Source organism: Panthera onca, chromosome D4 (assembly GCF_046562875.1).
Source record: "Panthera onca isolate mPanOnc1 chromosome D4, mPanOnc1 haplotype 2, whole genome shotgun sequence".
NCBI lineage: Eukaryota > Metazoa > Chordata > Mammalia > Carnivora > Felidae > Panthera > Panthera onca.
This window is the reverse complement of record NC_138351.1, coordinates 6,886,894-6,912,645: the sequence shown is the minus strand read 5'-3', so window position 1 is coordinate 6,912,645 and position 25,752 is coordinate 6,886,894. Positions and strand designations below refer to the sequence as shown.

The window sequence follows — 25,752 nt, the reverse complement described above, 5'->3', positions numbered from 1 at the left end:
GGGGTGCCTGGGTGGTTCATTCAGTTAAATATCCGACTCTTGATTTTGTCCTAGGTCTTGATCTCACGGTTCATGAAATTGAGCCCCTCGTCGGGCTCTGCACTGACAACATGGAGCCTGCTTGGGATTCTCTCTCTCTCCCTCTCTCTCTGCCTCCCCCACTTGTGTGTGCATGCTTGCTCTCGCTCGTCCTTGCTCTCTCTCTCAAAAATAAATCTTAAAAAATCATTGATTTTTACCAATAGGATGTCTGTGCCTATTGGACACTGTACAATTTCTCAAACCTTGGAATTAGATCGGGTATGTTCACCCATAATTCCTGTTCCACATTGATTTTCGCATGACACTTTTTCTGCAGCAACTCCTAAAAAGCCATCTTCACCAAGAGGTAACATCATCAAAGTAAATGTAGCACAATCTAATGTTGCAGCCGTGAACTACCTGGATCTAATAGTTCACATCATGTACAACAGATCCTATGTATAGCACTGTATTTTCTCTGGAAGATGATCTCATGTAACCCCCTGTGAGTTTTCTGCAGTGCTCTGGAGTACTGGGGTACCCTGCCCATAGACTAGCAACGGCAGGCTTCCACTTTACCAAACTACCTAGAGATTCTTGAGAGTCAGTCAGCCTTTGTCTCATATTGTTCTCTGTACCTGAAATGTCCCATGTTTCTCTATGGAGGGAATATATTGGTCTTTCAAGATACAGCTCAAGTGAAATTTCTTTCTGAACTAGATAGAATTCCATTCCCTCTTGTGCCCCGATATAGTTTGCATATCACATCTTGTTATTGATAATGCTTTATTGAACTTATTAGTGTACGGGTCTTTGTTTCTACTAGGCTCAGTGTCGAAGCGTAGGATATATCTGTCTCTTTGCACCACGCTAGTTCAGTTTATTGAGAGGCACATAGTTAACAAATGTGATGAACAAAGCAATATGTTTTTAAGCCAGTCTCCTTTGCAGGATTGTATTTAACAGGCAGTAGAATCTCATGACTACATGTCTCGTGATTTGATACTGTGCTCCCATTAGTAATCGGGAGCCTTTTTCCAAACTGTGTTCTGTTCCTCTCCCAGATTTAGATATGCTCCCATGTTAAGAATAATTGTTATAGGGGCGCCTGGGTGGCGCAGTCGGTTGAGCGTCCGACTTCAGCCAGGTCACGATCTCGCGGTCCGTGAGTTCGAGCCCCGCGTCAGGCTCTGGGCTGATGGCTCAGAGCCTGGAGCCTGTTTCCGATTCTGTGTCTCCCTCTCTCTCTGCCCCTCCCCCGTTCATGCTCTGTCTCTCTCTGTCCCAAAAATAAATAAATGTTAAAAAAAAAAAAAAAAAGAATAATTGTTATATAACTATACAAACTTCTCTGATGTTTGGATCAGAAAAAAAATGTCAAAAAAAATTGAGGCACCCATCTAAATGTAATCTAATAATAAAAATGTGATTAGCCTCAAGGAGGAAGCTAAGGTATCTGATGTCAAAATCTCAGGAAGCATTAAAATATGTAACTGTTAATGTTGACTTAGTGCTACCCACATGTATATCAATATTTTTGCCCATCATTTCTTACAAGATCTCATACCTTCAATTTGAGACCATTTTCTGTCTGTAGTACATCCTTTGGAATTTCCTTAAAAACTTCGTGATGATAAACCCAATTTTTTCTTTTGCCTGAAAATGTACTTTGCCCTTGTAATTTAATTATGGTTTAATTTGTTACACAGTTTTGGATTGACAGTTACTGTGTCTATGTACATTGAAGTTCGAGTACCATTTGGTTTCACTGTTGCTATTAGGAAGTCTCTGGTCCAGTTGTAGTTCCTTTTCAGGAGATTGGCTTTTTTCCCTGTAGATACTTTTAAGATTTTCTCTTTGTCTCTGAGGTGGTTTCACTGTGATTGGGAAGGTGAAGAATTTTCTAAATTTTTTTCATTTTTTTTTAAATCTTGCTTGAGATTCAGGCGTGCTGGATCTGAGGATTCAACTGTTCTGGAAACCACTATCTCTGTAAATACTGCCTCTCTAATCTCTTTTTCTGGGAATTTAATCAGACTTACATTGCACTTTTTTTTTTTTTTTTTACATGTTTCTTAACCTGCCTTTTAATATTTTTCATTTCTTTTTTTGTTTCTCTGGATTGTATTCTAGAAAAATTTTCCATACCTATCTTTGAGTACAGTAATTCTCTTTTCATTTATGCTTAATAGTCTACTTAATGTGTCTACTTTAAATATTGTCTTTTTTATTTCCAGAGGGTTTACTTAGCTCTTTTCTAATCTGTATGCATTCTGCCCCTGGTTTCAATGTTCTCTTATTTCTTTAGATAGTAAAAAAAAAAAAAAATGGTTTTTGTATTCTTTGTTAATCTCAGTATCTGAAACCTTTCTGAGTTTGTTTCTACTGCCTTAGTTCTTTGGGCTCTTACTAGTTTGTTTATATATTTTAGGATTTTTGATTGAGAGCTGGTTAATTTTCTTCAAACCTAATTGTTTGAATGCTTTGCGACCTAAATTGAATTTGAGTTTTTGCAGAGAGGATTTGTATGTGTTCATGGCCGATTACCTGGGAGTACTACATCAGTCTGGAACCCTTAGCATTATATTCTCTGTTTGAAATTTTTCTGGACCCATTCAAGTTGCACAAATTATACATCAGAGGACTGACTTGTGATTGCAGATTCTCAGAGGAAGAATCTTTATTTTCCGCTCACGGACAAACGTGAAAGTGTCCCTTGCTGTTTCTTTACCTTCCACATGGTAGCTTCTCTTTCTTCCTTGTACTGGGAATGTCGCCCCTGCGGCCCCTCCCATCATGTTGATATCTTCTCTTAGATGCCCTGCCTTGGCCAGGCTCTAAGCTTTATCTCCTGTCCCCCATATGCTTTGAGTCATCAGAAGTGGAAGTCAGGGTCTTTTGGGTTTGGCGGAAAAATTCAGGGCAAAATGACTTGATACACTCACCTCCCAGTATTTTCAGTTGTTTTGAGGTGTTTACTCTATTTAATTTTGTAGTTGTTTCAGTGTGGAGAGTAATTTAAGGTGACTAATTTGCTATACTGTCAGAAATAGAAATTTGCTCTGTAACTTGTTATCTTTCTTATCAGATAGCCTTTAAAGGCTTGCATGTATTTTTTTCTCTAAAGACAGATTTACAACCTGCAAGAGCAGGGTGATGTGTGTTTTGATTGTGGTTTCTGGCCCTTTTACCTCTGTATCCTTTTTATGCATACTTAAGTTTTCCTGCCCAGTAGCTTCCAGCCGCGTGTGGCTGTTTTTATTAAAAAATTAAAATTGGGGGCACCTGGATGGCTCAGTCCGTTGAGTGTCTGACTTGGGCTCAGGTCATGATCTTGGAGTTTGTGAGTTTCAGCCCTTCATCGGGCTCGCTGCTGTCAGTGCAGAGCCTGCTTCGGATCCTCTGTGTCTCTCTCTTTCTCTCTGCCCCTCCCCCTCTTACATCCTCTCTCTCTTTCTCAAAAATAAATATTTTTAAAAATCTTGAAAAAAATTAAAATTTAAAAAATTAATTTAAAAATTTAAATAAAAAAATCTATTTCTTCAGTTGCATTGTCACATTTAAACGTTCAGTAGCCACCTGTAGTGAGAGGCTACATGTTAGACCAAGAAAATATGAACATTTCCATCACTGCAGGAAGTGCTCCTGCCTGCTTCCGTAGGACAACACTGTATTGAGTTCTTCGATTTTTCTGTTTTCTCAGGTGCTTGCTTTTAATGCAGTCTCTCCCGTTGGTTACCTACAGACTTGAATTAAATAACCTTAGGCTATAAACCTGCTTAAGTAAGACTTTGGGAGACTGGAGCCTCCTGCATCTTGAGCAGAGACCAGCTTCCTTGTTTCCTTCCGGCTCCAGTGGCTGAGGTTCACAAGCTATAGCTTCAGGGGTCAGTTCTGACTCTCAGACTGATGCTGGCCTCTGACCCCTTCTTTGTCTTTCTATAGGATGGGAACCCCAACCCTCTCATCACTGTTGGTCTCATTCCATCCTTCTCTGTATTTTCAACCTTTCTCCCCGCCCTGCTTCTGACCCTTTCCTCTTACCCCAGGTACTAACCAGTCTCTTTTTAGGATTTCTCTTTTCTTTTGGCTTCTGCGGCTGACTCTTTTTTGGAAGTTTAACTCTGTAACAGAATGTCTCTGGATTACTTCCTTAATATTTCTCTCAATATGCAGATTATCATGATCTATGTTCATTGTAGGTTACCAGCTAGATAAATTTCCTGTAATCCTGCCACCTGAAGATCAGGCAGCCACCATTAATGTATTGTTCTAGGTCTCTGCAGCTAGATTTTAGTATTTGTATGATTAATATGTGTATAATGCTTGGAAAATAGGTATGCCTATTATATGCATATGTGTATATATTTTAAGTGGGGTAATAGGAATACTGTTCATAACCTATCCTTTTCAGTCAACATTAACATCCTTTTATGATTGTAAATACTCCTATTTTTTCTCTTGCACATGGAATTGCTTTCATTTAGTAAACTTCAGTTTGATTCTTCTTGGTTTGGTTTTAAACTTCTCCCCTGTTGTAAAGTATGCTAATAAGATGTTTCTTCTGTATATTCCCATTTATTTTTCATCTGCACAAGTAACATGGTTATTCATTATGATGGGGATTGCTAATGCGAGGATTCAAATACAGGCAGAAGGGCGTCCTCTATGTTAACCAAGCCTCTTCTCTATAGGCTAAAATCTGTATGCCCTGCCCCCCACCCCCCCTTGGTAGCAGATCTACCCTGTTTTATAGCAAAAATGTGTTAATGCTGCAAATGAAAAGAATTTTAATTTTAAAATGATACTATAGCTGGTTTTGGATTGCTGATGGGAAACACTAGCATGTTTCATTTAACTACAGTAAGGAAACTTGGACTTTACTGCGCAGTGAAATTATATATTGGATTGAAAGAACAATTATTACTTAAGATATCAACACCTGGAGTACTCAAGCCGGAATTTACCTACCTAATCCTAATACAAGATTAAACCTCAATTTATTTTAACTTGGATCCCTCTGATACTGCCAGCGGATCATGAAGATAGTGGTACAGCGTTATTTTACATCTTAAAACACCTTATACTTTGCAGAGTACTTTGACCTTCAGTTTTGAATTGTTCAAGAGAAATACTGCCTCCATTTTACAGGAACTGAATTGCCCAAAGCCAAAGACTTGTAAAACTACACAGTTGTAGTTATTCAAGCTAATAGTGGCCCCAGACGGCTCTCCCCTCTTTTAAAGTATGTGGCGCTTAAGTTCTGCTTGGATCAGGTCAAGGCTACTGGCCTTACTTATTTTAAGTGACCTTAAATGAGTAGGATTTGTCTCATTATTTGAAACAGACATGTCTTTCTGTTCATTTCAACTTGGAAAAATTACTGAGTGTTTCTGAAGGAATCTTTCATTTTTAACTTTTCACAATTTCTTAACAGATATTTGGAACAAAACAGGAGCTGTTAAATTGGTCAGATGGTCTCCTGACAATAGTGTTGTAATAGTGACCTGGGAAAATGGAGGCCTATCTTTATGGAGTGTGTTTGGAGCCCAGCTGATTTGTACACTCGGAGGAGACTTTGCGTGAGTCAAAGACAAGTTTTAGATAAAGCAACTCCAGAAGATACACACACACAGAAATGTTGTGTCACGCAGCTACCTTTCTTCCATATTTGACTCTTAACCCCAAAACAGTATGTAAGGTTCAGAATTAATTTGTCACAACGTACTGATTGTCCAAACATCCATTCTTTTAAAACTCATTGTTCATTCAGTAAAAATGCATTTGTTTGTTGAACCCCTATTGTGTATGTGATAGCATGTTGGGTTCCAGGATAAATCCGTTCTAGTTTTGCCTTCAGGTATCTAATGATCCTCTAAGAGCAGTAAGCCATGGACATAAGTAACTAGTAGGAAATGGAAAATCACTATCCTTTTGGGTTGATGTAGGTTAACCCAGTGGGTTATCTCTGCCCGCACCATATGATACTTTTTGAACCTTAGTCCTGACAAAATGAATACACCTTCACAAATTGCCTGACCCTGTCATGAAGTTATTCAGGACCTGAAAGATTGTGTCCCGGTGATATACCTTAGTGTATTAACCAGCACTCTAATATTTCATGCATTATTATGTATTTCTATTTTAAAGGAACAAAATACAAAATAAATTTTAGTTTTAAACTAAAGCCAAATATTATATGTAATAGAAGATTCTTTTTGAGTTTCTGTTCTGTTTCAGTTATAGGTCTGATGGTACCAAAAAAGATCCCCTTAAGATCAACTCTATGGTGAGTACTGTCTATAAAATATTACTGTAGTGTGAAAAACTTGGATTTTTCTAATTCCTTTTTTTCCCTCCTCTTGGCCTTATAAAATTACAAAGCTGTTTTAATCTCAGCAGGCTCTTGGACAGTTCTCACTTTGTAAAGGTATTTTTTAAAATCAGGCTGCCCGATTTTAAATACTTGGTTTTGCTTACATATGTCTAGCAAGCCCCTGTCATCTTTGTGAACGTAGTGATATTCAAAGGCTTTTGCCTTTCCAAAGCCTCAATTCCTATGTGACTCACTAGCACCCACTTCTCATGGCCTCTTTTCTTCTAACATGAAGTGAAATGCTCATTGGGTGGTTTTCCTGTAGGATTTGGACATTTTTTGAACATATTTTTAAAACTTTCCGCAGATGTCTGTCAAGAGCATTAAAGTCCCTGTTGTAACAATATTTTTATTCACTACATATTTTCAAGAGTTTCCATAGAAAGCAGTGGGGTGTAACTCTTATCTTTACATAAGCACATTTTGTGATGTAGCCCTTCTGGGCACCATCTTTGGGAAATTAGTGGCTATGAGGCATATTCACTGCCTTTCTCTCTCACTCCACAGAGGAAGGCATTTTTGATTTCGGGCTTCTTGAAAAGTTAAAACCACCATGGTTGCCTTGAGTAGTGGTTCCCGGTCTTTTACAAGGACCCCATTTGCTGTCTCTCTCCACTCCATATTTTAAAATAGTTTTTGAACAAATGATTTCGGTGACTGCCCATCAGTGCTTCCGAATGGCATGCACCAGCCAGTGTTTAGCCTCACTAAATTGATATTTTAATCACACACTAGGAATCTAAGCATTTTAGTTAGCTGTTCAGCTCTTACTGTGGAAGAGGAAAACTTCTATTAAGCTTTTGAAATTAAGCAACAATGTATTGTCCCCCTACTATTTTCTTGACCTTGTAGATTGTGATTCACTAATCTCCAAAACAAAAAACTAAAAAACTAAAAAACTATCTTGGGATATAGTTACAGAATATTAAAATTGACTGGGCCTGGGGAGTTTATTTGAACCTTCTCCTTTTATAGAGGAAGAAACTTATACCCTGAGAAAACCAAGTGTCTTGGCCAAGGTCATACAGCAGAATGGCCACTAGGCTGTAATGGGAAGCTTCCTATCCAGTGTTGCTTGCTCTGTACAAGATGCGTCTGTTTTGGGTGCTTCTTTGTCAAGTTTCAGCTGGGTCACATGGATCTTGCTCTGCCAGGAATTTCTTTGTATTTGAGAAGCAGTTAAGTTATTGGAGAAGTTATAAAGAGCAGTAGGCATTTCTCAGGATTTGGAGCTAAGATTGGTATCCAGTGTTTTCAGTCTTCCAGGTAGAGAGCAGCAGTGGTGGTTTCCACTGGAGAGAGCCAAGGTGTAGCAGGTGTGGGTAGGATTCCTGTCTGAGTTGTTTCTCATAGTTCTTCCAACCTTTGGAAGTCATTAGTAATGCTGTTATTGGTTATTTCAGGATTTGGACGTTTGAAGTTAAGAAAGGATAAGAAACTTTTTATTGTCTTGATTTTTCTTCCCCCTTCTTCTCTCCAAGAGCTGGGGTGCAGAAGGCTATCACCTCTGGGTAATCAGCGGATTTGGTGCTCAAAGTACTGAAATTGAGTCTGACTCCAAGAGTGTAGTTAAACAGCCTGGCATTCTGCTATTTCAGTTTATCAAGAGTGTACTCACTGTAAACCCTTGTATGGTAAGTTTTTTCAGTTAAAACCGTTTATTTTAGTGGCTTTCAAAGTAGACTATCAAGATTCTTCTTCTAAAATTGGTGTATTATCTTCTTCAGTATATAGTTTTTGTGATTCTTATGTTTCTTTTTAATAACTTACACAAAAATTTTACTTCTGAGCAGCTTTTGTTTTTTGATTTTTTAAAAATTGGATCATAAGCAATTTGAGGGAAAGCAATGTATGCAGATTTACTTGAGTAACGTAATTTAGTCTTTATTTGACTAGAAATTCCCAAAGTGTGCTCCATAAGGCACAGTTTTTAAGAAATAGCAATAGCAGTTAGGATAAGGGAAAGTCTGTCATCATGTAAGTGAAATAAAGACTTAAAACCACAGAGATTTCTTATTGTAGGCTCTCAATGTGAAATGTGCATCATGAAAATCCCAGAGTCGGTGTACGAAAAAGAATGTTTCCCAAGCCAATTTAACTATGAATTTTCAAGAACACTTTGAAGAAAATATGCCTAGAAACCTGCTTTGGGAAACACTGCCCCAAATTATAATATGAACTCCTCATGTTTTATTAATCTGAAATAACATATTCTATATTGTTAATGTATAATAATAGTATATGTTACATGTTAGAAGTGCATACGTTGGTATCTGCCACTAATGGATTTTTAAACATTCGGTACAACCAGTTTCTAAACGAAATTTACAATTATAGTACATTGAGAAAGAATATGACAGTAGTCTGGATCTGAGATTTCATTACTGTAGTTGCAGAACAAAGATCCCCAGAAAAACAGGAACAGAGTAATTCTTCCTCCCCTCCCCCATCCCAATTTATAATTTAAAGGCAAATTTTTGAGTTTTCTGTGAAGACCACATCTGGACTGCCATGGAAAGCTGAGAGGCTGAGGTGCTGTTCTGTCTGATGGAGTGGTCAGTGAATAGTAGGCCCACATTTGAGAGTACTGGCCTTCTGATGGAAAACCAGGGCATAATCGCCAAGAGTAGAAATTACCTTATTTGTCTAAATATTGTCAGAACCCGGCACAGTCCTTGGCACTAACCAAGCATTTACCCAAGTGATTATTGAATTAATTGTTCTGAACCAGGACCACAGACTTGGGCTACTCTTCCCTTGGGCTACAACCGTTCAGCATCCAGTTATCCCCATTCGTAATCACCTTCTTCTTGCCATATGGGCACATGGTGAACATATACCCACAAACTGTTTGACCAGATACATTTTCTTGCCACCATTCATGAGATATTTTATGTGAAACTTGTTTGTATATAATGAGTAGTTCACTTTTCATTTGGAAAATCCCTCCTAGCATTGCCATTTTGGAGCAGTAATAAAGGACACTACCGTGTAGCAGTTGTAAACCAGGTCATATTCTGGAGTCTACATAATAAAACAGACTGTAGCACAGATTTTGTTTACACTGGGAAGTAATCATGAAACTGTTACCTGTTCCCTTTGAATATAACAGTGCATGAGATCATTACGTAGTTGTGTCCTCAGTGAGTAAAATCTGCATTGAGAAACATGGCACATTTCCTAGGATAAGACTAAATCAATGTATTAACGTGCTTTCCTTTACCTGATACAGAGGTGTTTTTATTGGCTTTCCTCCTTTACCCTCTTCTTCCCTTCTCCCTCATCCAGAGTAACCAGGAGCAAGTGCTGCTTCAGGGGGAGGATCGATTGTACTTGAACTGTGGAGAGGCCTCACAAACCCAGCACGCCAGGGGTTCCTCGGCGCACCCTGAGCATAAGGCTGCTGGGGCCAAAAGCCCCTTTGCAGATAGCGGTGTAGAGTCTCAGGGTTTAAGCACTTTGCTTGGACATCGGCATTGGCATGTGGTGCAGGTAAGTCTTCAGTTACTGTTGGCTGTTGACGTAGTCCTTGCTAAGGTAGCACCTGGAGCAGTTAAATTTCTTCTGTTCCTTTGGAAAATTGAGAAGCTTTTTAACCTTTTTGACTGTCACATCTCTCTTCTGCTTTTCTGTCTTGTCGTCTTCTTTTCTTGCCACTGATGTAGCGTGGTCCCCACTGTGTTGAGCCCACGAGCAGCTAACAGTTCCCCAGACTGCAGATGTGTGCTTTGCCCTCTGAAGGAGCAAAACTTTATACAGCTGTCAGCCTTTTTGTTTTCTTTTTTGGTGTAAATTCAGCTCTGCAGATTTGCATAGGCAAAAGTGTAGTGATTTCATGGAAAGGGACAGTGTCCATTAGGACCCTGTGCCGCTGACCTGTAGTCCTGATGAATACATGTCTGGGTTAACTGCCTGACTTTGAACCCAAATTGCAGACTTCCATTCACACTCTAGAACCTTATTATCAATAATAGTATTATTACGTAAATCTTGTTCCAAATTACTTATTCTGGTATAACTTTTAAATTAGCACTTTCTTTGAATAATTCTGATAAACTGGGATTTAACATGGAAATTAATTCTGAATTTTGACACCAAATAAAATTAATTTTAGTAAATCAACAAGTTGGAGTCTCTTGAAAGAAACTTGCTACACAATTTTGTAAGTCCCGAATGTTTTCTTTCCCCTTCTGATACCAAAGTGTCTTCAGTACATCAACAGTGACTCTTGGATTAGCTTCCTTTAGTCAGGTGCTATTTCCACAGTTCTTTGCGCTCCTTCTCCATTCTGTACTTTTACTCTCGTAGCTTGTTCAGTTCCCGTGGTATTTTCAGTTGACTTTGAGTGGAGATAATGAGAGACAGAAGAGTGGTCATTGTATGAGGCGTTGAAGGAATGTCTCCTGCACTAGCCTGTGGTACACACTAAAAGAGAATGTGTTTAACTTACATTAATAAATTCATAAAATCAAACAGTGTGTGTACCATTTTATAATTAGTAACAATTATAAAATAAAACTGCATCAGCTACTTCCTTGACTAAAATTTTCCACTGCTCCCTTCTCTCTTATAGCCATTTCTCTGCTATTTTCATTTCCCCATACTTTGAACTATTCATTCTACACTGACCTAGCATCAATGCCAGTTCTGCCTAGCCAGGTCTGTGTTGCCAGAGAGCCAAGTAGAGCAGAGGATCAAAGAAGGTAGGTCTGGAACTCAAAAATCCGTCAGGCAATAAATAACAAAAATTGAATTTCCTTCCAGCTCAAAAATTCAGTGATTCTGTGATTCTTAGCTATCTATGAATTATCCCATATTAGTAGCACATACACTGATTTTACCACTTTAGACAAAGTAGGTACTAGGAAGATTCTTTTGTCATTTTGTTAGCCATCTAAAATATTCAGAAAGATGGACTTTAGCTTTACCCAGTTCTTGGGTTTTTTTTTTTTACTTAAAACTAATAAAAATAATGTCAGAGTTCTAGTCACAAAAACAATTAAGTTGTAATAGACTCATAGAATTTTTAGAGCTGGAAGGACCTTAGAGATTGTGTAGTCCAACTGGATTTTATACATGAAGAAACTGAGGCTCAGAGAAGTTAGGTGACTTGCCCAAGGTCACACAGCAGAGTAGTGTCAGACTTAAACTTACCATAATACAAAATTAAAGTAACATTCTAACTTATTTTAACACCTCTAGGTATTAAATGTTGAATCATATACTGTTGACCTTGAACCAAGATCTAGAATGTGTCTGTTTGGCAGTGTTTCGTTATGATTTGCCCTGAACTTTGTTGGCTGGCCCTCTAGCCAGATGAGTCAGTGCAGCATATGCAGGAATTTTGGTGTGGCAGTTTATGGTGTTCATATAACGTAATGCTTTACCTCCCGGGCTTTTAGCCATGAGTAATGATTCCCTGAAGAAACATGGGTACCTGTTTAATTCCCTCTCCAACATACGCTCTTCTCTGGCATAAGTGCCCACAGCCTCTATCAAAGTGACGTTGTTTATGTGATTTATGCTTTGTATTCTTCTTAGACAGCTTAGAGGTCATCAAATGAGCCCCAAGTAATTCTGTCTCTCTGTCTGTTCCTCATCTAGACCGCTGGACTTGTTGCTTATTTAGGCCTTCTACCTTGTACTTGTTGGTCTCCTGATCAGAAGATTCAGTGTTAAATATGCTTTTCCTTTCACTTAACACACGTGCACACTTGCCAGCAGTTCGGTTAGTGGCTGGTGGTAGGGATGGTGCTTTTCTTGTGTGTGTTTTTTTTTAAATGTAGTTTTCCTGTCTACGGATTTTAAAAACTTTGAAAGTTGTTGGTTGACAAATGGAGCACAAATAGTGTGAAATTAAAACGACAACAGCATCCTTGTGCTTTTAGGGTACATTCCTTCTTGGACTGCCATTTATTTTTACACCCAGTATGTTGTGTGATACAAACATTTTTTTCTGAAGGGCGCATGAATCGTTACCATCCACTGTTCTGAAATGGTGGTTTCATAGTTAACCTGGCTAATGACTCTTTGGAAAAAAATAGGCTTCACAAAATATGCTAGGGATATCAACAGAGAGGATTTTATTTTATTTTATTTTATTTTTCAATATATGAAGATTATTGTCAAATTGGTTTCCATACAACACCCAGTGCTCATCCCAACAGGTGCCCTCCTCAATGCCCATCACCCACCCCACCCCCCCGCCACCCCCCATCAACCCTCAGTTTGTTCTCAGTTTTTAACAGTCTCTTATGCTTTGGCAGAGAGGATTTTAAAAGCTGTTTCATTTATACATGATTTACTCTGCTTTCTAGAATGTGGATCAGATGTACTGGGTGTGGTGTTAGGCACGAGCACACCTGCCAAGAGGGTGGTGCTCTCAGTCTCTCCGGCTACAGACAGAAGCAGTGTAAGCAGGAGATAGATAGGTGTTAGCAAAATGACTTTAAGGGGGAAAAAGGTAGATATAGGTTTTTGGGGAGACTGAGGAAAATCCTAAGGTATTAAGAATAGAGATTCTGTCCCTCAGCACTCAGTCTCCCAGTGACGTGGAGTGACCTTTGTGCCCTGAGTCTGCTGTCCTGGCCTGAATTCTTCATGACTCGTTGGCTTCCTTTTCCCTTACTTCTGCCATTTCCTGTTCTGAGTATTGGGGGCAGAGCTCAAAGTTCGGGGGACACAGAGATCAGTAAATGGAACCTACTGGGGAAAATGAAAGTTTTTGTTCTCCTTTCATAGCATCTTCAGACACACAACTGCATCAGAAATAAAGCTTCGTTTTCAACTTACACTTTGAGCTTTGAAAATAAACCATTTGTGGTTTGTCGCACCTCAAACATTTTTAGAGGTGAAAAGAATACGTTTTTTTCTTGTAGAGATACCCATCAGAGTGTGGATCATTCGATAAAACTTAACCTTGGTTCCTACGTTAGAACCCTTCGAGTTGGAATCGACTGCATCAGGGAGATTCCGCCTCACCCTCTCCCCACCTACGTTTATCAATACTTGGGAAACACATAAGGTTCAGTGGAAGTAGGGGTCTCTTCAAGTGTTCTGGGTAGCTGGCTCCATTGTCCTCTAGGCACAGCCTTCTTCAAGTGACTTGATTTTTTTCATCCACAAACAATTCACTTACCACCTCCCACAAAACTACTTTGAACTCTTCTCTCACCACCCGATCATGACTTCAGGTTACCGTGCTTCTGAACTGATGTCATCCATCATAGGGAGCTTTATTAACTGGCCTGAATGATGCAGTTTATCTGTCAAGATACACGTTAAGCCTTTTTCAGGCATATAGCGTGACAGTGTTATCTTTGATTCTGCAAGGTAGGCTTCCACAGACCAACCCTGGGGCTGAGAGCTTCCTAACGTACCAAAAGCTATTAATTTATTTGGATTTTAGGTTGACTTACTAGATAATAAATGAAATCTAACAAATAGTTTTATAAATAAATTTTAAGACCGATATTTTCAGCATACTGTTTTTACTTGATTTTTGTTTTGTTTTCACATTACGTAAAAAAAATCTTATTAGATTTGATTGTATTGTACTGGCTTTTAAATTTGGCTTTCTTTTTAACAATATATACTGCTTTTTCTTTGAGTACAATGAAAATGAATTTGAATAAATTGAGGTTCTTCTAGGAACAGAAGAATCTTCCCTTGTTCTTTCTTTCTGTTAAGTTTCACCCCACACTCACCACATGCTCATGAAAACTGCTTAATCAGTTGGCTAGTAGAGAGATCAGTCTCACTAAAGGTGGAATTTACTTAGTTTACATTGATACCTCAAGAATCTTTTAAGTTTAAAATTCTTACTAGAGTAATACAAAGACACCATGCACAGAGATGTAAGACTGACAACCTGGAAAGGTATATTTAGTACCAGAATTGCAGATTAAGAGTTAGTATGTGTAATCAAGAGTTCTTACAGGTGAATAGGTTACACACCCTAGTAAAAAACAGTAGCCTGTATGTACTTCTATGGGTGTATGGATGTTTGTTTTGAGATAAAATAAAAACCGACCAGTGGTTATCCCTGGAGCAATGATGGAACAGAATTTCGTTTTGTACTTTGTATATTTTTATATTGTTTAAGTTTTATAAGCAGTATTTTGCTGTTTTAATCAGAAAATATAAAAATAATAAAAAAATAGCTCCATTAAAAAGCAAAACAATCTCTTGCCGAGGCTCTCATTTTATCAGATAGGGTTGTTTGGGGATGATGCCAGTCAGCAACTCAAGACAGTTCATCTCCCATTTGTTGGTTGTCCTCATGACTGGTTCTCTAAAAGTTTTTTTGTCAGTCTGTATTTATTGCGTGTTCAATATTTAAAATAAAAACGGGGTAGAGAAAAAGCAGTGTAGGGTAGGAAAGCCTCATGTCTAGAAACTCATAATGAAATGGTTAAGGCAGGAGATGTGAAATATGGACTGGTATTCAAATGATAAATTCCAAGTACTCTGCTAGTAATACCTGTTATTTGGTAACACTAGACATCGTACAGGAAAATGAATTTCATATTGTGACGTTAGTTGCTTTAAGTTTAAATACATTTTGGAAGTCTTACCAAACTGATGTATTATTTTCTGTAGATTTCCAACACCTATCTAGAGAGCAATTGGCCTATACGGGTGAGTTATTTGTTATTTTCTTGGTGTTAACTTTTATTGGATAGCGTTTGCTGCAAGAGGCATTCTGGGAATTCAGCCTTTTCGGTGGGTGCATTGATAAAAGTAACATTTTAATACTTGGTCCTTTGTACATTGTTAGCGTATTAACATCTATAATTTGGTCAAATGTAACTTGCGTGTAAATATTCAGATTTTTTATATTTAGCATTTTACATTTAATTCACTTAGCAAACATTTATTAGTAGTCTGTTTGCCTGACACAATAATGCTAAGCTCTTTATACTTAATAAAGTATATAGGTTTGCAAAGAGGAGTTCTTAATTTTTTTTTTTTTTAAATTAGTTTTCAGCTATTGATAAGCTTGGACAGAATATTGCTGTGGTTGGCAAGTTTGGTTTTGCACATTACTCTTTACTCACCAAAAAATGGAAACTTTTTGGAAACATTACCCAGGTTAGTCTTTTTGAAATTAAAAACTGATGTCTCAGACTCTAAGAGAACTGTAAAGTAAGCTACTGTTAATAAAAACTCAAATCAATAATCAAATCAGATAAAAAATTTAGTTAATAAAAAAATGATGTTGATGTTGGATTACATGTAAGAGTTCTAATAAAGTACTTGATATTTGGTAAAGGATTTGTATGGAGATGGTTTTTAACTTGAGGATTTACTCTTCCATTACATCTTGGGATCACCAGCTATGATCAGAATAAATATCCACAAAATTTGAGATCGTTTCGTGCTTGTCAGTGTGTGATGTAAAGATGTGGGTAGCATAGAAAGATGGGCAGTTGGATTTCGCACGAATCAAGTAGGAAAAGACGAGGAAGTTCCTGTTAAGTAGGTGCCTGCAGTGCACTTGAAGGGGCTTCCTGAACCCTTGTCACCTCACTGATCTTCGTAACTCAGGACACTGATATCACTCACCATTTTATAAAAGAAAAACCAAGATTTGGAGTCAAGCAGGTGATAAATGATAAAGCCAGAATTTAACCAAAGTCTGTTGACTATTCGGGGGAGTAATGATGCTGCATGGTACCCAGTTCTTTACAGAAATGTTTGTATATTCAGAATAGGACATGAATCATTATTATTAAAGACCCCAGAGTAATACTTCATTGGGGGGGATAGAGAATAGAGCAGAAATAATTTGAGCTTTCATTGTCTGCGTAGGAATATTTTATAAGTGTGTTACTTGTTGTAACTTCTGGCAGCATACATAAAGGTAAATAGCGTTTTTGATTATCTTTTAAGGAGCAAAATATGATTGTGACTGGTGGCTTAGCCTGGTGGAATGATTTTGTTGTCCTGGCATGTTATAACATAAGTGACCATCAAGAAGAGGTAGGGTTTTGTTTCTTTCAGAAATAATAGATTTTTATATTTTAAAGATGTTAATAAGCACTATTTGGTTTAATATTAAAATAATTTTTGGAAAATGAACAAATCATTTTATTCTTAAGACTTTGGCATTTTTAGGGGCATGATCTCACGGTTCGTGAGTTTGAGCCCCATGTCGGGCTCTGTGCTGACAGCTCAGAGCTTGGAGCCTGCTTCGGATTCTGTGTCTCCCTCTCTCTCTGCTCCTCTCCCACTGACACACACACACACACACACACACACACACACACACACACACACGCTTTCTCTCTCTCAAATGTAAATAAACATTAAATAAAAAAAAAAGAATTTGGCATTTTTAGGTAATGAGACTTTCATTATGGGTTACTACTTTAAAAACATTTTTAAAGGGTCACCAGGGTGGCTCAGTTGGTTGAGCATCTGACTTTGGCTCAGGTCATGATCTCACAGTTCATGAGTTTGAGCCTCACAGTGGGCTGTCTGCAGTTAGCACAGAGCCTGCTTCGGATCCTCTGTCTGCCGCCCCCCTCCCCCCCACCCCTTCCCCCACTTGCACGCATACACATACTCTCAAAGATAAATATTTAAAAAAAATTTTTTTTAGATTTTTAAAGGGAAAATTCAAACTTTTAAGATAACTTTTTCTAGGGATTTTTAGCTGTTAGACATTCTCTGTGAAGTTTATAAAAAGAATTATTCAAAGCTGAGAAGTTTATAAGGATGGCTATAATTTATTGATTTGTATGTTTATATTTTTAGAAACTGCTGGTCTACTTATATCAGGTCTAGATATTCAGGTCTTTAAAAGGGAGTGCCTGGGTGGCTCAGTCAGTTGGGCGGCTGACTCCGTTTCGTCTCGGGTCAGGGTCTCATGATTTGTGAGTTTGAGTCCTCATGTTGGGCTCTGCGCTGACAGTGCAGAGCCTGCTTGGGATTCTCTCTCTCCACCCCCTCTGCCCCTCCCCAGCTCATGCACAGGCTCACATGCTTTCTGTCTCTCTCTCTCTCTCTCTCTATCTCAAAATAAATAAGCTTGAAAAAAAAAGTACCTTATACATTCCCTGTTTTAATCACTTCATCTTTTGGCTGTTTGTAAATGAGCCTACCCTGTGAAAATATAAACATTATTAATGCTCACATTAGTCTTTAAATTTCTCTTACTTGAAAAGAAGTCAGTAGACAAAACACAGATGTCTAAAGTATTTAGTCATCTGTGGTGTAGGTATCTTGTTTTTACAGTTTTTCTCTTTTTGTGTTCTTCAGCTCAGAGTTTATTTGCGAACATCAAATCTGGACAATGCCTTTGCTCACATCACCAAAGCACAAGCAGAAACATTACTGCTCAGTGTCTTCCGGGACATGGTAATAGTATTTAGAGCCGACTGTTCAATATGCCTTTACAGTATTGAAAGAAAATCTGATGGGTAAGTATATAGCATGTGACAAGTCACTTTTTGCTTTTGTGTATTATGTTTCCTCTGTAGTTTTTATTTTCTTAAAAGTTATTCTAATTTTGCATTTCGTTTCCTTTGTTTTAGAAGTTAAAAAAGTAAGAAATGCTATGCTTAGTGATGTTCATGTGGTTATTTTTTAGCCACCTAAGTAAATAAAAGAGGCTGCACTAGCTTCTTCAGCTGATCTTACTGGATTTATTTGGAAAAAAAGAAAAAGAAAAGGAAAATCTAGTTTGGGATGGGGTAACTTCGATACAAGGTTTTTTTCACAGCCTTGAAAACAAGTGGTTACCAGCGATCCGAAAGTTCTAGACACTTGGGGAAATTTAACACTGGCTTCAAGCCTTAGGAAGAGTGTCCTTTGCCAACTCACATAATTTCCCCCGAGCTAGATGGCTGTAGACTGTAGCGGGAAATGCTGTGCGTCCCTGTTGCTGTTGTGTGTTGCCTGTATTCTTCTTGGTATATGGTTGGCTTGCAGCACTTAGACCCCACGTCTTGAGTTTTATTTTAATCTTGTGATGTGTATTTGTTTCTTTTTTAAAATAGTCGTGAAGTGTGTATTTGCTGAAATAGCTTAGTGATTGAGGAATATTGTAAAGATAAGAATTAAGAAATTTTACTAGCCTCAGACAGAACCCGTATCCTTTCTCAACTAACTAAGCTATTACTATTTTTGTTTCCTAGTTTCCTTTCCTAATCTTCCGAGGTCTTTTTCTCCTTCTTTCCTTTCTTTCTCCCTCATTTCCGTATGTATTTTTTGTATATGTCAACCTCACCAGTCTACTGCTTAAAGGATATTTGGGGAGGAGGGAATGAGAAGGAGAAGGCATTTGGATCATCCATAAGCATGAAATCTACTGTTAATAGTGGACAAGAAAGGAAAACAAAAAACTCGTTAGCCTTCATGTTGAGGTGTATTTTTCTCTTTTTTTGCAGTCCCACCACTACAGCTGGTATTCAGGTTCTTCAAGAAGTCTCCATGTCGCGCTACATTCCTCACCCTTTCCTTGTAGTGTCTGTCACTCTGACATCAGTGAGCACAGAGAATGGGATCACCCTGAAAATGCCACAGCAGGTACCATTCCCTTATCAGAGCTTTCTAGAGTTTCATCTCGGTTTATAGCATTTCAAGGTGATACCAGCAACTATTTATTTGTTTAGCAAATAAATATTAAGTGTCTAACATGTCCTTCTATGGAGATACTGGGTTATAGTGGCAAACTAAACAAACTGGGCTTTTGTTCAGACAATACAGAAGTAATTGTGTACGTAATTAATTACAGTTGTGATACACATACCAGAAAGTAGTATAGGTCACCCTAAGAGTATATAACAAAAACACGGAATAGTCTAGATAGAGATTTCTGTACCATTTAAATTGAAACCCAAAGGGTGAGTGGTAGCTATCTAAGAGGAGGAATTTCAGGTCAGTGAGAAGAGTAGTGCAGAGGCCCATAGGTAGGAGAGAAGATTACACATTCAGGGAATTGGAAGAACTTCAGAGTGAGTGGACTTTATCTTAAAGTCTGGCTTTATTAGGAAGTCTGTAAAGTATCTTAAGCTGGATATTATTAGATGTAAGCTTTGTAATGTTCAGTCTAGCCATAAGAAGGAGAATGAACCAGAGTGGGACAAAACTGGGTATAGGGAGAGAAGCTGAGAGGCCCTTATAACGATCTAAGTGGAGGGTGCTAGTGACCCAAACTTGCCAGTGAAAAAGAAGATGGAAAGAAGTGGAATGAACATAAAATACAAACACTGCATGATTAGTCAACTGTAAGGAAAGAGAAAACATAATGCCTTAGTTTGTGATTAAACCAACATTTTAAACTTCCTATTCCAAGTTTCCTTCTTCTTAAAAACTTTTTTAATGTTTATTTATTTTTGAGAGAGAGAGAGAGAAAGTGCAAGCCAGGGGAGGGGCAGAGAAAGGGAGACACAGAATCTGAGGCAGACTCCAGGCTCTGAGCTGTCAGCACAGAGCCCGACGCAGGGCCTGAACTCACAAACTGCGAGATCATGACCTGAGCCGAAGTCAGACGCTCGACCGACTGAGCCACCTAGGCACCCCCCCCAAGAAGCAGACTCTTAACCGTAGAGAACAAACCTGATGGTCACCAGAAGGGAGATAGGTGGGGGATTGGTGAAATAACACGACAGGGATTAAGGAGTGCACTTGTGATGAACACCTGGTGATGTATGAAAATGTTGAATTGGCTATACTGTACACCTGAAACTAATATAACACTATGTTAATTGGAATTTAAAAAGTTAACAAAGAGGGCCTTTCACAAAGGGAAGAGATCTAATGTGGTAAAGAGCAGATTAAGAAGTTGAAATGTAGTGGGAAATAGACTGATTACTCCTTGCACAGAGGAAAGACCAAGATTGCTACAGCAAGGCATGTCTTGATTCAATATTAGAGATTAAAGAAACTCCAACAACGAAAACTGTTTAAAAACAGTGAGATGGCCTCCCTTATGAGAGGGGCTCCTTGTCTCTGAAGCTCCTAAGAAGAATCATCTGCCAGAGAGTTTTTAGGGTAAGGGATGGTATATTTGATTCTTTCAAATTTGGCATTTGGGAGATACATGTAGTCCCTGCTTTTATGTTAAGTTTCTGAAAAGCTTATTAAAATTGCTTGAAAGTGCTGTTGCAGTCATCTGTTCTTACATATTGTAGTATAGAAAATGTTGAATGCATGGACGCGAATGAAGAGAAATGGTTGCATTTGTTTAGTGAGGTAATGTAAAATGTAGTGAAATTTGCCCATTTTAACACTCCACAATGGTCATTGTGAACATTAGTCGTGTTGTGGTGAATTGTAGTAGGTCCTCCTAAGAAGTGTTACGGAGTTTCTGTGCCAGTCCCTGGGCCCACTGTTCTGATTCTTGGGACTGCGTCTTCATTTTTCTTCGTCCTCTGCGGTCAGGCTCTTACAGTTGCCACGCATTTTTTAATTTCCATTTTTCCTTCTCCTACCTCCATGTTCTATGTTGTTTCTCATGTGTTATGGAAAGATAATCCAGTTTTTAGTTTTCATGTTTTTCTGTGCTAAATTGAGAACCACAACTTCTTTCCAAGTAAAGTTCTCAGTCTTTGAAGCACTTGTTTGGAGATACTTTTTATTTTTTTTAATTTCTACTTTTTTGTAAATTAATAGCATTTCTTTTCTTTTAAGTGTTTTATTTTTATTTTTGAGAGAGAGAGCAGGGGAGGGGCAGGGAGAGAGAGGGAGACAGAATCTGAAGCAGGCTCCAGCTTCTGAGCTGTCAGCGGAGCCCGATGTGGGGCTGGAACCCATGAATAGTGTAGCAAGATCATGACCTGAGCCGAAGTCGGATGCTTAACCGGCTGAACCAGTTGAATTATGCGTCCCAATAACAGTTCTTATTACATTTATTTTCTACCTGGACACAGTCTGAAGAAAAAGTGAATGACAAAACCCATGAATCTCCTGGACCGTCTTGCCATTTCTTATACACAGTCCCTGTGGTGTCGGAAAGCCAGTACAAAAGCGTTTGGAGTAACTGCTTTGCAATAGCATATGTAGGGTGTCTGTGCTGTTTTTCTGACTGGACCCTAAATAATGACGACAGCTTAAATTCATCCTGTCAACAGGCCTCAAGCTGGGATGCAGTCCCACCCGTTCCTTCCTAAAATTCTTCCCTTCTCTGGTTTGTGTCACGCTGTGCTCCTCTGTCCCTTCTGGCCACCGGATGCTTTCCAGTCCTGCATCCTTCGCTTGAGGAAGCTCGTCCGCTTCCTTCACTTCACCAGCTCGCTGTGGTTCTGGCATATGCTGCTCTGAACTCAGTTCCTCTCTCACCGCACCTTTCCTTGCAAGCCTTCCGGTTCTTTCACGTTTATTTAATGAGCGAGGAAATTAAACCGTTCAATTTTCCCTTCCTTATTGCCTTCTCCTTGTAACTGGTCAGTGGTACCTGGCACCTCCCCTAGGTGCGAGAGCCTGAAATCCTCTTTGATTCAGTTGTCTCTTTTCCTGCCTTTCATATCTGTGGTGTCTGTGAGTTTTTTTGGGTTTTTTTTTTTTTTTTTTTTTTTGACGGGGGGAGGTTTGGTAAATCAAAATACTAAAATGCTCTTCCTCTTTACAAGTGAAAACATCTTGATATCTGAGATTTCGCTGTAAAACAATGCTTTTCAACCTTCAGCCAGGTGAGAGGGTTTTTAATGGGGAGTCCTACTTTAGGATTTGATTGAAATTTTCCATAATGAAAAGGCAGACTGTTTCATTCACTCCTGAAGTTAACACCCATGATGTCTGCCAGTACCTCAGAATTTTTTTAAATTTATTTTGAAAGAGGGAATATGAGCAGGGGAGGGGCAGAGAGAGAGGGAGAGAGCGAGAATCCCAAGCAGGCTCTGCACTGTCAGCACGGAGCCTGACATAGGGCTTGAACCCACAAACTGTGAGATGATGACCTGAGTCGAAATCAAGAGTCATACGTTTAACCGACTGAGCCGCCCAGGTGCCCCTGGATAATGGATAACTCAGAATTTTTAATAACTCTCTTAAGAATCATAAGTAGTGGCTTATTTTCTGCCTTCTTTTTTAAACCTGGCTTTCCAAGCCCTCCTTGAAGTTCTCTTTTATGTTTTTCCCATAATATTCCTAATCTAGTCAGATTGTTCTCATTTTCCCAAAAGAAATGTTATGTCTCGGTGTCATTCACGTGATGTTCTTCATCTGGAGAACCAGCCCCTTCCCTTTCTCCCAGGTGTCCTCCTCACCCTTCAAGCCCGTTTCACCCTGTAAGCCTTCTGTGGCTGTGCCAGCGAGGTCACTGAAAGGTCTCTCACATTTATGAACTTGTGAAATTCTCCTCATTTTATCAGGATAATTCAGCTCTGCCCTCAGTTTTACATTCATTTGTACTGTTCCTGAGTTGCAGTGTGGTCAGTTATAGCCTGGCCAGAAAGCAGCCTGTTCTCCACATTGCCCAGCAGAACTGCTGTGCACGGTACACACTCCGTAAACACTGTTGGTGGTTTCACCTGTAAACCATATAGATTGGGGGGGTGGGGGATGCTGCAGACCTACGGATTAGCATGAGTTCAATTTTTCTTTCAGGCTCGTGATGCAGAGAGCATTATGCTAAATCTCGCAGGACAGCTCATCATGATGCAGAGGGACAGATCGGGGCCTCAGATCCGGGAGAAGGACAGTCACCCTAACCAAAGGAAGCTTGTGAGTAAAATAAAAGTCATTTAGAACATTAAGGATGAAGGGATAAAATAACTTAAGAGGGGAGTATTGTCTGTGACTTGGAAACTGGAAGACGTGTAATATCAGCCTTTAAGTTTCTAGGTAGAAGACTGTTTGCGAAGGGTAAATAAGAACGTTTTGCAACAATTATATGTTCCATGCTCCAGATGGTAACGCTTAGGCATTATTATTTGCTAATTCTAATGGGAAAGTAGGATAAATTGATGAAGTTTGTGGGGTCTTTGGGTTTTGTCTTGTTTTTAGATTTAAATACACATACTTTGAAAGAAAGGAAGGTACCCTCATTAACTCTAATTCTAAATAGAGTCCCCTAATTTTCCCAAAAGAAGTTGTGCTGTCGTTTTGAAAGACTTCAGAAACTGGCACCTAGGAACTTCAGAATGTGCAGATTTAATAGGAAGACGATTGATTCTGGTCTTTGCTTTTGCAGCTGCCATTCTGTCCTCCCGTTGTACTGGCCCAGTCCGTTGAAAATGTCTGGACCACGTGCCGAGCAAATAAACAAAAGCGTCACCTTCTGGAGGCCCTGTGGCTGAGCTGTGGAGGTGCAGGGATGAAAGTTTGGCTCCCTCTCTTCCCCAGGGATCACCGCAAGCCCCATTCCTTCTTGTCCCAGCGGATCATGCTGCCTTTCCACATCAATATTTACCCCCTGGCTGTTCTGTTTGAAGACGCGTTAGTCCTTGGTGCTGTCAATGACACTTTGCTCTATGATTCTTTGTACACGCGGAACAGTGCTCGGGAACAGCTGGAGGTGCTCTTCCCTTACTGTGTCGTGGAGAGGACCTCCCAGATCTACCTCCACCACATTCTGCGTCAGCTGCTGGTCAGGAACCTTGGGGAGCAGGCCTTGCTCTTGGCCCAGTCCTGCGCTGCATTACCTTACTTCCCTCACGTGCTGGAGCTCATGCTCCACGAAGTGCTGGAGGAAGAAGCTACCTCACGGGAACCCATTCCCGACCCTCTGCTTCCCACTGTGGCAAAATTCATCACCGAGTTCCCCCTCTTCCTGCAGACGGTTGTTCATTGTGCCAGGAAGACTGAATATGCCCTGTGGAATTACCTTTTTGCAGCCGTTGGAAACCCCAAGGACTTGTTTGAGGAATGCTTGATGGCTCAGGACTTGGACACAGCTGCCTCTTACCTTATTATCTTACAGGTAACACTTCTCTTCTCATAAAGGTACGAGACTTAATGAGCTTAAACTCAGGAGAGAGAAAAAAGAAATATCCTGTGTCGACACTGTGTTTGTGTTAAAGGGACTGACACAGTCTGGTTCTCTGTTCATTTTATATCTTCTTCTTGAAGAACTTAATCTTATCAAATGATGTCAGAAAACTTTTTTGAATTTTTTTTAATGTTTTTATTTTATTTTTGAGAGACAGCGGCGCGAGCAGAGGAGGGGCAGAGAGAGAGGGAGACATGGAATCTGAAGCAAGCTCCAGGCTCTGAGCTGTTGGCACAGAGCCTGATGCAGGGCTCGAACTCGCAGACTGTGAGGTCATGACCTGAGCCAAAGTCAGACACTTAACCAACTGAGCCACCCAGGCGCCCCAGAAAACTTTTTTGAATATCATGAAGTAATGCTTCAAGGATTTTTTTTAAGTTTCTTTATTTTGAGAGAGTGCAGGCAGAAGTGGGACAGAGAGAGAGGGAGAGAGAGAATCCCGAGCTGGATCTGTGCTGCCGGCACACAGAGCCCCACTCGGAGCTTGAACCCACAAATTGTGAGATCACGACCTGAGCCGAAACCAAGAGCCAGATGCTTAACCAACTGAGCCACCCAGGTGCCCCTGCAAGATTTTTTAAAAATCCTGTTTGTCCATAAGTAGGCCTGAAACCTATTGAGTTTATGGTATTATTTTGAACAATATTGTATATTATTATAAAGACAATGTAGTAGTGTATACTACATATATATAGTATGATACATACAATAACATCTGTTACATAGGAAACATAATAATAAAGAGTTATCTTTAATATTAGCAGGTTTGGGCTAGTATCGGCTAATTGGAGCTCTTTGAGCCTCCTGCAGGCTCATCGTGTTTCCTCACATGTGGAATTGCCAAGCGGGACTGTGGCTGCAGTGTGGGTCCTGGCAGAGCACCTGTGTTGGGCTCCCCAGAGCAAGCGGAGAAGACTCGGGCCGGCCACAGTAATTACCCTCGCAGCACATGGTTCTTCTCAAATGAAGGACTTCTTTGAGACTCCTGAAAATTAGTTCCACTGTGTGTTTGACAGAAGGGCTTCGTAGTTGTTGTTCTTATCAGTGTCATACGCATCTGACAGGCTGCACTTTCATTGACCTGAGAAACTAATGATAAACTTGTTTTAAACTGTGCCTGGAGCACATTTCTTGTGTGCTTATTTACTTCACGAGCACTGATCGGAACCAGAGGAAACAGTCCAGCAGAAGCTGGATGGCCCTTAAATTCTGTGATTCCTTGGCTAGCCTAAAAAAAGCCACAGAATGTTAAAAAGAGAAACAAAATAGATGCAGCTCTTTTTTGTTTTAGGTCACCCCTTAGGCTTTCAGTGACCTCCCGAACAATGGAATTGGAAACTTTTTCTCTCCCAGTTCCAGCATTTTTGTGGGTTGTCAGATAATAATTACAGTCAGATTAGCCTTTCCCTGAAGGCCA

General features: G+C 39.5%; 1 protein-coding gene across 4 annotated transcripts in view; it reads left to right on the top strand.

Annotated features, from left to right (window-relative positions):
- RIC1 (RIC1 partner of RAB6A GEF complex) overlaps positions 1 to 25,752 on the top strand; it is a 143,545-nt gene that overhangs the window by 106,789 nt on the left and 11,004 nt on the right. For all 4 annotated transcript variants that reach the window (XR_013551509.2, XM_060610210.3, XM_060610209.3 and 1 more), the window contains 11 exons: positions 5,459 to 5,603; positions 6,262 to 6,310; positions 7,879 to 8,031; positions 9,686 to 9,889; positions 14,999 to 15,037; positions 15,380 to 15,490; positions 16,292 to 16,381; positions 17,663 to 17,823; positions 18,793 to 18,931; positions 22,952 to 23,068; positions 23,538 to 24,266. Coding sequence is in view for 3 of the 4 variants with exons in the window: in XM_060610210.3 (XP_060466193.2) it covers positions 5,459 to 5,603; positions 6,262 to 6,310; positions 7,879 to 8,031; positions 9,686 to 9,889; positions 14,999 to 15,037; positions 15,380 to 15,490; positions 16,292 to 16,381; positions 17,663 to 17,823; positions 18,793 to 18,931; positions 22,952 to 23,068; positions 23,538 to 24,266 (1,937 nt within the window). In the remaining variant the exon portion in view is untranslated. The remainder of the gene's footprint in view (positions 1 to 5,458; positions 5,604 to 6,261; positions 6,311 to 7,878; positions 8,032 to 9,685; positions 9,890 to 14,998; positions 15,038 to 15,379; positions 15,491 to 16,291; positions 16,382 to 17,662; positions 17,824 to 18,792; positions 18,932 to 22,951; positions 23,069 to 23,537; positions 24,267 to 25,752) is intronic.